This window comes from Durio zibethinus, chromosome 26, assembly GCF_047325235.1.
Source record: "Durio zibethinus cultivar Kanyao isolate XHJ-2024 chromosome 26, ASM4732523v1, whole genome shotgun sequence".
Taxonomy (NCBI): domain Eukaryota; kingdom Viridiplantae; phylum Streptophyta; class Magnoliopsida; order Malvales; family Malvaceae; genus Durio; species Durio zibethinus.
The window spans coordinates 11,226,456-11,244,754 of NC_143187.1; the positions used below are offsets into that span (position 1 = coordinate 11,226,456).

The 18,299-nt window shown below is 30.1% G+C and overlaps 2 protein-coding genes across 2 annotated transcripts; both read left to right on the forward strand.

Moving 5' to 3' along the window:
• The first annotated feature begins 13,910 nt into the window (after window positions 1–13,910).
• Window positions 13,911–15,265, forward strand: LOC111275137 (uncharacterized). The gene is made up of 2 exons (XM_022860301.2): window positions 13,911–14,098; window positions 14,213–15,265. The coding sequence occupies exons 1-2, from the start codon at window positions 14,059–14,061 to the stop codon at window positions 15,094–15,096; spliced, it is 924 nt and encodes a 307-aa protein (XP_022716036.1). The 5' UTR covers window positions 13,911–14,058; the 3' UTR covers window positions 15,097–15,265.
• Window positions 15,266–16,582: 1,317 nt separating this feature from the next.
• On the forward strand, window positions 16,583–18,069 carry LOC111318781 (uncharacterized). The gene is made up of 2 exons (XM_022921651.2): window positions 16,583–17,365; window positions 17,674–18,069. The coding sequence occupies exons 1-2, from the start codon at window positions 16,933–16,935 to the stop codon at window positions 17,727–17,729; spliced, it is 489 nt and encodes a 162-aa protein (XP_022777386.1). The 5' UTR covers window positions 16,583–16,932; the 3' UTR covers window positions 17,730–18,069.
• Window positions 18,070–18,299: the final 230 nt, after the last annotated feature.

The following is an 18,299-nucleotide window of genomic DNA, read 5'->3' on the forward strand; positions in this document are numbered from 1 at the left end:
AACCATATTGAAAGTGATGTTATTGTTGTGAGTAATAGTCAACCAGATAGATTTTGGCATCAAGATTTGATTAGATACATTGAGCCCAGTGATGCTTGAATTGACTTTAAAGACAACTTGGACAAGATATATTCACGAATTAGTTGCAATCCCATGGTTAAGGATAATTTTTATTTTTTTCCTATTTTATTAGTGACATTGATATTTGTACAATATGGTTGACTATACTGTTTTTTTTTTCTAAATTTGTTTTATATTTATTTTTTTTTATTTTTTTATGAGTGTACGATGTAGTTGACTATTATTTGCAATAATATTTATTTTGTTTCCATGTCTATTGGTTAACTTCCTTCACTAATTATTGGATCATCTTCATTGGTTTTTTTTTATTTAGTTTGCATTTTGTTGCATGATAACTAACTATATGATTAGGATATCAAAATGTCTTCATTTCATGCCAACGTAAGAACTACATCAAGAAAAAAAAAAGAAAGCTCATTAGTAGGTAATCACACCTGAACAAAGGATAAAGATGCAATACTTGTCCAATGCCTATATGTATTGGTAGATGATCTTAGATGGAAAACCAATAATAGAATGTTCAGACTTGGCTATCTAGGACACTTGGAAAAGATGTTAGAGTTAAAAATTTCTCAAGCCCAAATTAAGCAAACTTTTACATTGAGTCAAGGGTAAAATTACTCAAAAGATAATATCATGCAATTTGTGATATGATTAAACATGCAAGTGGATTTGACTAGAACTATCAGGACAAATGTGTCACTGCTAAGAAGGATATTTTTTATGAATGGGTTCTGATAAGTAATTTAATATGAATGTAGAAATTACTTTAATTGTTGATTTCTTATCAAAATATTTGATACATTTTTAATTTAATTTTTATGTAGACTAATCTTTATGCTAGAGGGTTAAGGAATAAAATTTTTCTTACTTTAATGACTTTGTCACGATATTTGGATCTAACAAAACAACCACTTAAAGAGCTTAAATAGTAGTTGATGTAGTTGAATCATTTAATGATGATGAGGATGCTGACTTTGGCTATTATTAAAAGAAGCTCGACACTGATCATAAAGAAAAGAGATTAGATGATGAAAAAATTGAAGGTTTAGTTTGTGTGGCAACTTTGACCACAAGTAGAACACTATCCGATAAGAAGCATTCTAAGAATGATGATCGATAGGCAATATCAATGTTGCATATTGTAAGGCAGCATAAGAAATTACAGGCATTTTATCTTTTTTCAAGAAAGAAGTCGAGAGTAGTGATAGGCGAATGTTACTTTTCACTAAAATCATGCAACTAGATTGTTTCTCTCTATATAAAATACTTTCTATTGGTGAGTATATCTTAAAGGATACTTACAAAGTTGATTTTTTCTTTGCTCTATGACATGAATTTAAAAAGGATTACATACGAAAGTAATTACAATAATGTAATGCCTATCGACCATCATTTGACTTTCCTCCTCTAGGACATATATAGCTAGTTTGTATTTTTAAAAACATTCATAATGTTTTGTATTGTTGAGTTACATTTTTTTCAATTATGGTTGACAATTAAAATATTATAATTACATATTGTAACAGAATATATCAATTATGTAATTATATTTATAATATTTTGTATTGTTTCAATATTATTGTAACTAAACTTACATAAATTATACAGATCTTGATAATCAATTTAACATAAAATTGACAAAGTTACATAATTTAAAATTCTTTGTACAAACAAAGACAACGTTTTTTAATACAAAAAATGTCATCTTTGTTAACAATCACTACGTTTTGAACTGGTCAAAAATGTCATCTTTGTATTTTGTACTAAAACTGACCAATGTCAATTTAAAATAAAGTGATAAAGACTATATTTTTAACCTAAAAACAGTCTTTGAAAATTATAGACTGTGTTTTTGTATAAAAAAATGTTGTCTTTGATAAAAATTAAAGACTATGTTTTAAAGAGAAAAAATGTCTTCTTAGTTGTCAAAGACTACATTTTATAATTTTTAAATCAAAGACTATGTTTCTAAGATTATAAACGTAGTCTTTGTGATTTTTTTTTTTAATTTCAAAGACAACATTTTTCAAAGAGAAAAAGGCATTTTTTTATTAAAGATTACATTTCTAAATTTATAAACGTAGTGTTTGATTAAACATTGCGTTTATATTTTCAAATTAAAAACTACATTTCTTATATAAGAAATGTAGTCTTTAACTAAATAACATCATTTAATTAAATGTAACTATTTCATTTACATGTATTAAACAATGTGTTTAAGGTTATATAAACATAGTGTTTGATATAAACACTATGTTTTATATAAAAATAACTTAGTCTTTGATATATTTTACTTTTTAAATTTTTTAATAACAAAAATGTAGTTTTTTACTATATTTGACTTCATATTATTTTGGTCAAAGATTGCATTTATATTTAACAAAAACATTATCTTTATTATGTAACCAAGAATAAAATAATAAAAAGTATTTATTATGTAGTTTAATTTTTATCTGAACCAAATACAAGAATCTAACATTTTCATGCCAGGAAGAATTTCCTCTAATCAAGAATTCACACTTCTTCATAAATCACTTTCCTTCCCGAAATCTTAGATTCCACAAACCAAACGCCCTTAAGATTATTAATTCAGCACTGACCCTTACATTGCATTATATAAGATTTTTAATTGTCGAATTATGCTAAACATGATGTTGGTGGGGTTAATAGCTCAACAAAATATTAAAGCATGCTCATGTTCTACTTGTTTTAAACTAATTAGAGGGTAAAATATATACTTATAAAAAATGATTGTATAATATATATTAGTGAATTATATTATATGTAGACACCCATCTATGTCTGGTCAACTATTATTGTTGTTGTTGTTGTTATTATTATTATTATTATTATTATTATTATTATTATACTTTCCTTTTCCTTAATAAGCATAATCAAAGGGAAATCAAATCTGCATAATTAAAGGAGTTTTTAATTTAGAATCAAATCAATTAAACAAATTTGCAAAGACCTAAGCCTAAAATCACGTTAGATAGAATTCAATCCCAAAATTCAAACTTGTATTAATTCTACTCAAGCCTTAAAATCTCTATTAAGAACTGGTTATAAATTGGACACAAAATCGCAAAAGAGGGTAAAGATCTATGGAGAAAATATTTTTGGATTTAAAATTTCTAGGTTTCAAATTTCTAGGTTTAAAGATTTATAAATTTTAATAAATTCAAGTTTGGGATTTAAGGTTTTTGGCGATTGGGTTTAGGTTTGAATTTATGGGTTTAGGTTTGAAGTTCTGAAATTAAGTTCGAGTTTTGGGTTTTAGATTTAAAATTCTGGTTTAGTTTTAAATTTTTGGGTTTGGAGTTGAATTTCTAGGAAATCTAAAACAAATATGGATTTGGATTTGAATATTTAAATTTCTTGATTGAATTTTCCAACAGAGTTTGAATTTTTCAATTGAATTTCGGCTAGTTTTCCAAAAATCAATGATCAAACTCAATTTTCTTTGGTTTGTTCTAGGATTTTCTAAAAGAAAGGCAAAAAGAAACTTTCTAAAGAGAGAAAAGGCTAGACAATTCTGAAAAAAGATTGAAAAGCTTGGCTTTTATATCTGCACCAAACGATGTCATCTCAGCCAACCCAGGATCCGCATAAGCCCATTTAGGATTCGCGCATCATCCGTGGAGCAATTCAACCCGATCGCAAGTTTTGTTTTTGTTTTTTTATTTTATTTTATTTTATATTATTTTTTTAATTTTCATTTTTTTAACTTTTTCTTATTTTATTTTTATTTTCATTTTTATTTAAGTTATCATTATTATTTTACTATTTTTAAAATTGAGCAATTTATTACTTTTTAAATATTTTGTAAAATTTCTTTTATTTATTTTATTTTTGAAAAACAATCTAAAAAAAATTTTCTTTTCAAATAAATTCATGAATCTTACCAAACTATTGGAGGATTTTTCATGAATTTAAATTTTATAAATTTTATCAAACTATTGGAGAATTTTATAAATAAAGTAATCAATAAAATAGTTTGTATTATATCTTACCAAATTATTGGAAAATTGCATCTTAAGTTAAATCTTACCAAACTATTGAAAAATTTAATGAATTTTTTCAAAAATAAAATTTTATATTTTATAATAAAATCTCACCAAACTATTGAGAGATCTGCATCAAGGTAAATCCTATCAAATTATTAGAAAACTTTAGTAATTATTTTCTTGAATAAAATACATTAATAAATCTGACGATAGAGCCTTTTCAAGGTGAGACACTAGTCTCAATAAATACTCTTGAGGTGAGAGAATTATTTTAAATTGCTATCAAACTATTGGAGTAATTTTAAGGTTAATTTTCAATATTAAATATGTTGGTAAATCATAAATATGATTAAGGCCTAGATAATTTGAAATCACATTGATACCATCCTTTATATGGGCACTGTAAAGGTACTATAACTTTTCTCACATGTAACTGCATTTTCGAATCTAAAATCTGATTTTGTAAACTAAAATTTACTATTTAAAAATATCTAAGTCAATCTTAGGATTTTTCTTTAAATATGATAGATTCGATTAGATAGCCAATCACATTTAAACAAAAAAAGGTTAATGGTGACTCTATTAATCTATGTCTAGCGGTAGGTTTACAGATCTATAAGTCATGACATTATATATTTAGGTCATGTTTGATGTATAAGATTATTGATAGAATATGATGATAATTATTTTATATCATATTTGATTTATATATAAAGAAGGGGATAGAGATGCAAGGAGGATTAATATTCTCTTGACATAAGATTATTCAATTATCTTTAAATGGAGAGGATTATTTTTAATCCATAAGATTAAACTTAAATATCTAATTATATTTTTAAAAATTACATCAATAATTTAAATTGTATAAACTTTGAGGAAGGATAATTTTGATAAATAAATAAATTATCCTATCTTAATTCTTATATACAACAAACACAAAATAAAATAATATTATTTAATCTAATCTTATTCATAATATCATTTTATCATATTATATTATAATCTTATGTACCAAAGATGACTTTATATTAATAAAATTTAAAATTGATATACGAAAATTTTATGATTATAATGCTCTTTACAAATATCAATTAAAAGGTATTGGAAAGGTTTCCTTCATTTAAATGAGTCACCTGTTGTGACGAAATGGTAGATTATATTTAGTTTAAATTCATAATCAATGGTCTTGTGTGGAAGTTTAGAACAAGAAAAGAAACTATTAGTGCTGAAATCTTGTTTTTAAAAGTGGCTTAATTGTTTATATAATGGTAGTTGCACAACTTGATTTCCCCCTTTTCGATTCCCATGAGTTACAAATCAGCCGTGGGTTTCAGTTTCATCAAACTCTTATGGAATCGTTTGTCATACAATAATTTTTCTTCTTTTCTTTTTTAAATTGTCAATAATTAAAATTTGATCAACAACTGTTTGTAATTTCATTTACAATTGTGATGATAATCTTTTTATTTTTTTCTAGTAAATGAGGAGATCAGCAAACGGTTTATTGACGATTTATTAAATTCAAGTATGAATATGGTATGGCATGTTCTATGAGAAAATGATTAAAGATAAAATTAAAAGCTCTAAGCAAATTCCGCTTTCATTGCCATCCTATCTCACAATTCTATCATTTCGGAGTCATTATTAATGTTCAGGGTTACTTGTTTGATATCCTTGCAATTCTCGACCACTTTATATATATATATATATATATATAAATTGCTTTGTATAAAACTGTAATATCTCGTAATATCCTTCTCTTTAAATTAGGTACATGTTCCATCCATGGCCATCTCTGTCTAGCAGAGGCCTGGTTAGAAGGGCTGACAGGGACTATGACTCTCCAAATTTTTTTACAATGTTATAGCAGAATATTTCATTTTATCAAAAATAATATTTAATTTTTTTAATAAAATTATTATTTGACCCTTCTCTTATATTTCTAACTTTGTCTATGCTGTCTAGATTGACTTTTATGATCTCATGGGTTGAAAATTCTTTGAAAATGCATTTTGCACCAAAGCAAAACTACTCCTAAGTTCCAAAGCCACGGCAGGTTATTAATCATTGTTTTTGTGGACTTATGAAATGCCACCAAAAATTAGTATTCCATTTGGTGGGGTTGACATGGATGATTGATCCATGTAATTTGAAACATTCTTTTAATTTTAGTCATTTGGGGTCCCCAGATATTAACCTCTTTAATATTTTTAAGATTGATTTTAGTACATTGATTGAAATATGGGTCACTCCCTGTCAACTTATGCTCACACATGTCCTTGATTACTCTTTTTTTTTCTTTCTTTTTTTCTTTTTTTACAACGGTGTACAATTGAAGAGTAGTTCAATTTTTGCTGTGTTGTCTTCTATCAGTGCACGTCGCACTACCTTCTTTTATCATTTTCAGAGTTTGGTATTCAATAGATTTTTCAAGTTGTTCTTGGGGATGCATTTCTTTTCCTTTTCCGCTGATATTTTAAGCTTTTTCCTCAAGTCTCAACTAATATTTTTCATAACTTACAAAACAACATTGTGAACTATTGATAAAGTTGTGAATTATTAAGTTCAATTATCCGAGTTAAACCTCCAATTCTCTTAAAATAAAAGAGAATTCTTCTCATGAGTAAAGTAACCATCCTTTTCCAAAGGAGGGGGGATCCTAATTTTGTTATATTCTCTAAGCTTATGAAACTGGTAAGAAAAGCCCCACAGCTTGACATATTCATTACACTTTAAGAAAACAGTTGGCAGATGGGTCAATTTCATTCTAATTGATCGAAGGACTTTAAAAAACAATGGACAAGGTAATGTTTGTTTTAGGTTTCATGATGGTGAAATGTAGCAGAGGGACGGGTTGGATACTTAATTGGACCTACTCTTTTTATTATTCTTCTTGTCATAATTGCTAGAGAAAGAATTTCTCTGTCCCTGATCAGTTTTTTGTCCACACGCTTCTTCCCCACCTTCTTCGTCTCATCCGGAATTCACTCGTTCACATTTTTAATTCTTACCTCGTCAAACATTCAATTAGCTAGTAAAAATTTTTATAGTAATTTTCATTCGTTTTAACTTCAATTTTGAAAATAACAAAAAGAAAAAAGAAAACTGGTGTTTGAGCAACCAATTAAAGCCAAAGTTTCTGGTTCAATAAGTTTGTTTTTGTATGTGTTGAAGCTGTCTTACCCTACATGAAAATGAAAACAAATACAAGATGATGATCAAGAAGAATCATGTCGAAAAGCTTTTTGTATTACGTGAGATTAGAGACAATTAAGAATGGGAAACAAGATTAGACAATTCTGTCAGATATATTATTATACCAGCTTAAGTCCAATAAAACCTGACGTAACTGCTTGTCCTTTTAAGGGCCAATACAGCTTTCCTTCAAGAACAACAAACTACCCACAAAGGAAGGTTAAACTGCTCCCTGTAGAATTTGGTAAAGGATATTTATTTTATTTTGATAACTGATCTTGACCTTGACTGCAAGACAACAAGATCATCAGAAACTACTGTAAATGCAACCAAATACATATACAAATAATCAAGTACTAGAAATTGTTGTAAAAGGAGTTATGTTAAATATTTGGAAATCCCAAAATCCTGATGATGTTCTTTGGATGTATCAATAAAAGTCAAATAAAATTCTACTAACTTATAAGATTCAATCCACATACAAACTATAAAATTAACTTCAGGTCGCCTAAGCCAAATTAAAGATAAACAATCACTATCTTACATGACACAAGGATCTCGACCAGGGTTTTGTTTTTGTACATAGCTGATCAGAGATTAAAGAATGAAGACAACTATTTATTAATCCCATGAGCAAAGTATAAACAAGAGTTGGTTAATTGCTTCCCCTGATTCTTGGTGTTTTTTCCTTCCTTTTTTTATGCTTTATCCCCCTAAAAACAAACGAGTTTTGTTGAACTGCTGATATTTGGTCAAACAATTATACTCAAATAATAGAGTGATTTAAGTTTGTTTATTAATGGCAGGAAAAACTTGAGTTTTTCTCCTTAAATAATTTCACTCGGGAGACTACACATTATTATCATTGACGTATCTAATTAGGCGCTTTCTTGATTTCCTTGAACTATGTGTTTGATATGGTGTAATATGAACCTAATCTTTGTACGTACTCAAGCAGAGATAAATGTCAACTAACAAATTAGTCAATGCACATTGCCGATTTAGTCTTCATACTTTAGACTTAATTCCCTTCTAAAGATGCGTTGAGTTTTTGCTACGTTATCCTGTTTACTCTCAGAGAAGAAAATGGGGCTATCTGGTGAGAGAGTGACTTGCTACATTTGACCATGAAGCAGCAGCAAAGCACTAATGAATATTGTTAGGCATGTTTTCGGGCAGTTTCTCTGGTTAAGCTGCATATCTAAAAGTCAATTGATGCATGATCTTTTCTACTTCAAAAAGAGGGTTGGAGTCCCCTTTTCAACTGAAAAAACAAATTCAGGGTTTCAAGTTTTTTGCAATTCCACTGAAAATGGGCCTTGGAAGATGTTCGACCCTTTTCGTTTTTAAAAACCTTAAAACAAATGGGCCTTGCATTACATTTTAATAATGGCTGACTGTTGAATATTAATCATATATATATATATATTATTGTATTACAATATACATAGTTATTAGGTAGAATTTGTTGATGTAGATATTTATATAGACATCATTTTTTTATACATTAGAAAATATCTAAAATTTTCTTTTTAATGACACATAAGATATTTTTTAATTTTATATTATTTATAAAAAAATATATTTAAAATTTTATTTAATTATCAAAAACTTTTAAAATTTAAATAAATGACCACTTCATATATATTATTTAGTTATCAAAATATATATCTACATGGATAATTTTTAAATTATTAGCAATAAAATCTAATTTAGATATATTATTTTTAAAAAATGGATTGTTAATAATCTAAATATATATATTTTAAATTTAAAAATATCATAGATATATTATCCTCTAAAATTGATTTATAAAATAATTATATTTAATAAATATTTAAATTCAAAACAAAAATCTATCAAAGATTAAAAATTTTGTATAAATTTTGAATTCAAAAATATCAAATTAAGAAGTTATCTTTTTTTTTTTTTAATTTAACTAAATTTTAAGAATATATAAATATATATATATATATATATATGGATCATAAATTTTGAATGGGTATTTCCGTTAAAAGTGATTAGATTTATCTTGTATTATTGTAAATTGGAAAGACAAGTTTATTTTTTAATTCCCTTTATCATTAGATTATTTTAATGATAAAGCAAGAACGACTGATAAAGTAAGAACAAACTCATCATTTTAAGAATTTAGAGAATTAAATTTTGGCATGCAAGAATTTGGAGCTTAATATTCAAACGCACACCTCGCTCGCAAGCTCCAAACCATCATCATCAATAAAGTTAGGTAGTTGAGATTTTTAGTTCCTATAAAAATTTAATTTTTCTTTTTCTTTTTCTTAATAAAATTGCTTAAAAAGCTGTTCTTGCTGTGAAATATTTCAATTTTTTTGTTTTGCATTTCCTTGAATGTGGAGATATTAAAAATAAGTTTTGTTTGAATACACAGGGGACAATGAGCATAGGTGTAGTTGCTGGTAATTTCATGTAGTTTTTCAGGAATTTACCAACTAGAGAATGGATAAATACATTTTATGCATTGAAATAATTGTATTATTGGCTTCCAAAATTAATCTAATATACCTAATATATGTTATATTATAACATAGAAGGTTACAAAGCAAAAATTATTTATGTAGATTTTTAGGTGGATAATTTTTTTTACAGGCAAAAAAATTTCTAAAATTTTCTATAATGACAAGTAAAATATTTTTCTAATTTTAAGTTATTTGTTAAAAAAATTAAAATTTTATTTAATTATTCAAATTTTTTAAAATTTAAATAAATAACTACTTCGTATATATTATTTAATTATCCAAATATATATATACATGAATAATTTTTAAATAATTAATAACAAAATCTAATAAATAAGTAAATTTATTCTAATATTTACAATAATAAAAATAAATATATATCTAATTTGTTATTATGCATACATATTTAAATAAAGTAGATGGAGAAGTAGTTGTGGGATATGGACTGCTTTGGGGTTTAGACTGTTTGCTTTCTTTTTTTCTTATCTTTTCTTTTTTTAGGGTTTAGTCCAACTCCAACCAGGATTTGACCCACTGACTTTCTGTCAAGTTTTATGACCGAATGGCTGCAGAAATGGATTTGAAAATGTCATCATTGTTCAAGAACTTATACATTCCTTCAAGAGAAAGAAAGGTAGAATCGGGTTTATGGCAATGAAGCTCGACCTGAAAAAGTCATATAATAGGATGGGAGGGAATTTTGTCAGGAAAGTCCTCCCTTTCTTCAATCTCCCCCAACCTTGGATTTCACTTATAATGAGTTGTATATCAACTTCTTCCATTTCTTTATCAATCAATGGTGGAGTTTTTTATAAGTTCCAGCCAACTAGAAGAGACGACATTACTGACTAGCTGGACATCAGGGAGACTGTGGAGCCGGGTAAATACTTAGATTTTCCCCGCCATAAAGCTAGAGTTAATAAACATGACTACACTTTTATCATCAATAAGGTTAGAGCCAAAATGGCTGGTCGGAAAGCCCGCCTCCTTTCCCCTGCGGGGAGGCTCATTTTAATTAACTCTGTCATGGAGTCCATTCTTTCGTACTATAGGCAATGTAGAGCTCTCCCCAAAAGCATAGGTAATGAGTTAGATAGGCTTAGTAGAAACTCCCTTTGGGGAGACGCAGATCAGAAAAAGAAAGTCCTCCTTCTGAATTGGAAGGAGATCACGAAGTGCAAAAAAGACGGGGGACTGAGAGCGCTCCCAGCAAAACTAATATGGTGATTCTTAAATGAGGAGAAAATATGGACTAAGACACTCCAAGCAAAGTACCCCCAGGAAGGAAACAACAACAGGCCACAGGCCATGTTTCTTGGCCTCAGTGACTTTGGTAGCATTGAGAGGGGCTGGCAAACTTGTGGAAAGGCGAATGGGTTGGATTATCCGGAACTGTACAACCACCAATTTCTGGCATGACAATTGGACTGGGTTGGGGGGAATAAGGCCCCCATTCATGGGCCTTCTAAAATTAACGAGGAGATGAAGAAAGTTAAGCACTTCTTGGATCATGTTCGACTATCCCAAGTTAGCCCAATCTCATTCCAGCTACCTTCCAGTATTTTAGATGCTATAAGGGCTATACCGAGCCAACTTATGGAGCAACGGCAAGATTCAATCTATTGGACAGCGTCCAAAAGCGGTTTGTTTACCACCCAATCTGCATACAACATTATCAAAGGAGTTTCCAATGAACCTAGGGGCTAGGAATGGAATTGGATCTGGAAACTCAAAACCCTCCCCAAGCTCCAGTTTTTTTTTTTGGAAATGTGTGTATGGAGTCCTCTCTAGACGATCCTTTCTTATTCGACGTGGGCTAAACATTCAAGATGTCTGTGTCTTTGGCAACCAACATCCTGAAATATCGAACACAATTTCATGCAGTGCCAGTGGGTCAGAAACATCTGGAATAGCCTCTGAGAGGTGGGAAATATTTTTTCAAGGTAGGATCTTGAGGTGGGGGAGTGGATTAAGAGGAACGCTATCAACAACATGGAATCTACCATAATGGAATCCCTTGGATACTGTAATTCATTCACATTCTTTGGGAAATATGGAGGGAACGAAACAACTTCATATTCAGAAGCACTAGAAGTGGAAGTAACATCACAAGACGAGCAGCGAAGAGTGCTGGGGAATTCTTTGCAATGAACCAAAAGGAGCTCAGGGGTGCTTCTAATTCTTGTTTTCTTTTTCTTTGGAACCCACCTGGGAGGAGTTGGTTTAAACTGAACACTGATGGATCAGCTCTTACAAATCCGGGTAAAACGGGTGCTGGGGCGTTTATTCGGGGATCATAATGGGCAGTGGGTTGGGGAATCCTCCCGATTCATTGGAGTTGGTTCTGACGTGCTGGCCAAAATATGGGCTCTTAGGAATGGTTTACTCCTTGCAAAAAATCTTAACCTTAGGAACCTTGAAATTGAGCTTGATGCATCTACTGTTATATCTATGATTAAGAGTCAAGAGGTGCGTAATCCTATGTTTCAACCTCCCATTTCTGATTCCAGACAACTACTGAAGGAGCTTGACAACTAGAAGATATGGCATCTCTTTAGGGAAGGCAATAGATGTGCTGGTACACTTGCGGTGTTTGGTAGCAGCAAAGTTTGTAATAGCTGTTTTGGCAATGACGCCCCTTTTGTTTCTTTTCTGGAACCTCCAAACTTTGTTCTTGATCTACTACAGGAAGATGCAGGAGGAACCTTTGTGTACCACACTCTATCTTAATTTTACTTGTCTCCCCATTTTTTGCACCAAAAAAATTTTTTTACAGGGTATAAATATGCTTTTATGGCGTTTTATTGTGTATTTTTTTTTTATCTCTGCTCAGGTATCATTTTTTCTTGCAGGTGGTAAGTGTCTTTTGTGCTATTTACCTGCTATGAACCTTTTCTAGGTGAATTTACAGGATATTTAGTTATTGATTTGTTGAAAAGGGTTGACTATAACGCAGAAAGGAAGAGTTACAATGGGATAATAGAAGAAATTGGTGCAGATCCTTTGGATTTCAGTTGGGATTTAATTCTAAGAATCTCCACAAGGGCAGTGGCTGCTGTTTTGGAATGAAGATGGTTTAGATTTAGCGCAGGAATCATTTGTTGTGTAGTTTGGTAATGGCAATTTGCATATAAATGTTAGAATAACGGCATGATTTCCTTAAACTGTTTCCATTAAAGCTATATTTTTGTCAAATATTTATAAATGTAGACTTATTGGCATGTTGCGTATATTCTTGCTTTTATCTTATAGTGATAATAATTCGATTAGAATAAAATTTAATTTAATTTTTTAAATATTATATAATATTATAAAATTTTAAATTTTAATTTAAATTTAAATTAAATTTTTATTCAATTTATATCGAATCGAATCAAATTAAATTTTATTAATTTAGTTTGATTTGATTTATAAATTTTTAATTTTTATAAATTATTTTAATATAAAATTTTAATATATTTGAATAAATTTTAATATAAAATTATTATTTTTATTTTATAAAAATTTAAAATATAAATAAATTAAAAAAATAAAATTAGATTTTTTATTTAAAATTTAATCTAAACTTAACATATATTTAATATTTAAATTAATAAAAAAATTAAATTAAATTAAATTAAATACTATAATTTTAAATCAATTTTATTTTATTTTATTTTTTTCATCCATGCCTGCATCTAAGGGTTGCATCACCCCTTTTACCTTAATAACAATATGCCTACATTATTTGCCCAAATATTTCGAGAAATAAAACAAATTAAAAAAGAAAAAGGAAAATTTAGAAATCAGAACCGCTAGATAACCACACCTGCCTCATTATTCCTTTGTACCTTTTTAGGTACATGATGCGACCTGCCAGCTGTCCTCCCTAGTCATTCAGCATGTAGATTAATTCTTGTTACAAATGGCAATGAACCAATGGTTTTCTTTTGTTGCCTCTAGGTACATTAAAGTTCGTTTTTTCATGTGGATAAGGTGTCACTCTTTCTTTAAGGTACCTTCTCATTTCCAAATAAAAACAAAAGTTGAGCTGTAGTTGTCAAAAATCCAAGTTCACCATGCTTCATGTGCTTGAACTTTATCTCTCCCATAAGATAAGATAAAGTGTGTGTCTTAGAGATAATGATGTCTTTTCAAGACACAGAAAGTTGATAGCTTCAGCAATTTGCAGGACATGAAAACCCATTTTTTTCTTTCTCTGCCAGAGTTAGCTTGCGGCAAGTAAACATATATACTGTTTCTTGAAAATCAGGTTTGAGATTGATGAATCTGTAATGGCCAATTACAGCTCCAGCTATTATAATGCTAATTTTGGTGAGTATTATCAAACTCCTTATGATAGTAGCCATTATTTTTTTTCATCAGAAGCCTTAGCAGGTCATTCTAGCTACGCATATAACGATTACTGTTCTTTCGAGTATGATTCAGCTCCTTGTTATGGTGATTATGATCCCAATATTGGTCACTCAACAGTTGCATACTCTTCATACACTTGCAGTGAGCCTAACTACGTTGAGTATGGCCTAGACCCTTATGGTGGGGATTATAGTACTGTTAAGACTCGGTTTATTGTCTCATATTCTGTATCAGAGTTCAATGAGACTGAATTTGAAGAGTATGATCCAACGCCTTATGGGGGTGGTTATGATCCTGATACAACATATGGCAAACCTCTGCCCCCTTCCGAGGGGATCTGTTACCCACGCTCATCAATGGATCCAAATGATCTATCCTTGAGTAATTTTTCTTATGGGTCCATCGAGTCGCCTTATGGGAAAGGAGTTGATGAACCTGTAGAAAAACCTAGCAATGGAAGCAAAACAGCAACAGCCAAAGATCAAGAGCAGCAATCCCAGGGTAGTGGTGAAGATGATAATATAGGTTCCAATGGCAAGCCTGTAGAGTCGTACCGAGGTGAAGATAGTAAGGAAGATTATTATGATGGTTATTCATCTCATGTAAATGGAGCAATTGGAGATAATGGAACTGAATATGAAAAAATGGTGCCTCAAATTCCCCCAGGGTATGGCTTGGAAGCAATGGACCTTTGTGAAAGTTTGTTTGGTTACTGGCCCTGCTTGACTCGTGCAAAAAGAGAGAATGATTATCGGAATTGTCATGGTCCTCGTGGAGTTAGTAGTAAATGGAGCAACGACAACAGCCTTTGGGAGGGAACTGCAGATTATCTTTTTGGTAATTCATATCCTTATGGTGAAAGATGGGGCAACGGAGGTATTTACGAGAATCCCATCTTTAATTATGAAAGGCATTATCAGGGACAACATCTATCTAATACAGGTGGAGTATCATGAGGAATATTCATGGCTGAATTAATTCTTTCTTTTCTTTAAGCCAAAATAGTCCCAATAAATAAAACTGTAATAAAGGTTGTACTTTGTAGCAGCATGAACAATTCTATCTGCAAGTATTTCCTTCATGACTCCCACAAGATCCAACTGTAATAAAGTTTGTACTTGTATACAGCTGTTCTTGAATAATTCTTAAGTACTGCTTCAAATGTTTGGAAACAATCTACTTGATGTAGAATCTATCAAATTATAGATGATGTTCAAAGAAATTGATTCATATGTTCAGGTCTTGCTCAAATATTGAACCTCAGATAATTTGCTAGTTATATAAATCATGAAAAACTCTTTCCCAATAATGGTGATAAAAAAAGAAAAAGTTTTTTTTAAAGAGGAAATGAGGTTGTAGAACTCTCTAAATAAGAGATAAAAACTGTTGTCATGCATCCGCGGCAATTTAAAGACATGATAATTATGGAGCAAAATAATAGGAAATAGTACAGGGCGCAACTTCAAGCCTGTTAGGTTTTTATTTAAAGGTAAAACCTATTAGTTGAGAATGCTTACGGGGTTACCAACATCATACTCTTATCAGTGCCTAAAAACTTTTATCAGCTTAATCTCTGATAGTGATTATATACAACATACAGTCGCAAACTTGTACAAATTCTTCAGTTTAATGCATAAACAAAAATGCAGAGATGAAGCTAAAAATGAATGTTGTATATAATCACTATCAGAGATGAAGAAATAAACAACAGCGTGTGAGATTGAAACTAAAAATGCATAAACAAAAAATGCAGCATAAAAATTTCTACAGTTATAATTGAAAAGTTACTAGCATGAACTTTAATTAAAGGAAAATTTGTCCGGAACAAACAAAGGAAGATGACGAAGAGTGGGGAGGATGGGGTCAAGTCAAAAAAAGCAGCTGGCATTCCCATCAATACATTTACAATAATATCATTAGGAGAGCAGCAAAAGTCATCAAAAGAAGGAAAGTAATTCTAATAATTCTTGTTTATTTAAATCATTTTGTTTATTAATTTGGCAACAGATTAATTACCTTAATTCGAAATCTTATTAGTTTTTTTTTAATCTGTTACCTGTCAAAGGCTCATGTTTTAAGGCAGTTAAGTAACTATCGTCATCAGTGATTTACTCAAAACTAGTATTAGAAAGTAAAAATTAAGATAATGGGTTATCAAATCATTTAAAAAAAAAAAAGAATTAGCTAAGAGACACTCTTTCCAGTATTTAAATTAAATTTATAAACAACATATTCAAAAGAATTTTTATAAAAAAAAAAAAATCAAATCCAAATCTTATAAATAAAATATTTTATTCTTATCAACTTTAACAAACTCCTACTTAACAGGCGGATTACCAAATTCTACTACTAACAAAAGAAACTAAAATACAAAGCAGAAATAATGATAGGAAAGCTGTGTCAAACCTTGTAATTGCACGCTGGGATATGTAGCTGTTGCCTCTTATCATTGTTGGTCGACTTAACTTAGTGATAAACTGTTGTTTATTGTTCTCAGATTCCTTTTACAAACTTTATGGTAACTTTAAAATTTCCAAATCACCCTCCCAATATGTTCATTTTCACATGAAAACACCAAAACAAAAGAGATTGAGAAAAGGTAATCAGGTCAATATAAATTAAAAATTGACAGCATAGAAATGGAGTAGTTCTTCCTGGCCATTTGTAGCACTAGCCCTAAAAAACAACCTTCAATTAAAAATTTTATGTTAACGAAAAAATTAAAAAGTTAAACTCCTGAAAAAACCTCAGCATCCCAAGTTCTGTCTCTGTCTTTCAAAATCCTCCTAACAATGTCTTTATCTCTGAAAATTCTGACACCCATATCTTTATACAGTACTTTCTTTCTTCTCCTCCCTTTGATATACACCTTCTCCATACAAGATCTCCTTCAGAGTCAAGGCTTGCCTGCTGGTCTCTTCCCAGACAATGTGATATCCTACAAACTTGATCCCGATGGTCGCCTGGAAGTGCACCTGGACAGCCCCTGCATGGCCAAATTTGATGGGAGAGTGTACTTTGACCGTGTAGTGAGTGCTAACCTTAGCTATGGTGGGCTTGTGGGGCTTGAAGGTCTCTCTGAGGAAGAGCTATTTTTGTGGTTGCCTGTTAAAGGTATCATAGTCAATGATCCTTCCTCCGGGCTTATTTTGTTTGATATTGGTGTTGCTCATAAACAACTCTCTATTTCTCTCTTTGAAGACCCTCCTGTTTGCAAGCCTCTAGGTATTCTTTTTCTCTCAGATCCTTAGTAGTTTTGTTAGGTTTTTTCATGATTTATTCGGAGCATGAATTTGTTTATAATTACTGGTTTCTTTTATTCTGCTTATTTCCTCTGTTTTGGTGACAGAGAAATTCTTGGAAAACATGTAATAATTTTTTTCTTAAAAAATCATGAAAAAGTATTGAAAATAATTAGTCTAGATCTTTAAATTTATTTTGTTTTCTGATCAGGATTGTGTTAGTGATTATGTTTGACAGAATCTTGTGTATTAAGTGTTCTTAAATCAACAAAAAATGGCTGTTAAATGCAGAAGTTCTGACAGAAAAGGTTGGAAGGAAGAAGAAGCGATTTCAAGTTCAGAAATGATTTCATTGCTTTTACTTCATTGTTGAAGAGAATTTTGTTTCATTGTGTTTTCTTTTGCTTTTTCTTCTTTCTATCTTTGTTTTTTTTTTTTCGAATTTCACCAAAACAAGATATGGAATAGAGTTTGTGGATGGTATTTGTTGGGTTGTAAAGATGAAACATGGAACTTCCGATTTTTTTTTTTTTTTTTGCTGATATCAACCACCACATTACTGTGCTATTCCAAAGAGAATTTTGACTTATTAGCAGCACTTCATAACTGAAGATACAAGATTCTCTTGAGCCTGTTTAGATTTGTACTTGACATTACTATTGAGTAAATTAATAGAGCCACTTAGTTTTCTTTGAATCAGTTAACTGAAGATAGTGCCACCAGCAACCAGGCATTTGCTTGAAAATCAGATAAACTATAGTTAGCATCATAATTATGTGAGCTCCATAGTTTTACAGATAAATATTCAATTCATAGGCTTTCAAAATGGTAGGACACTGCCAAATTATTGTATCCAAACCTCAAAACATTAAAATTTTGAAATAATTAATGTATATTAAAGTACTCTATCATGTTCT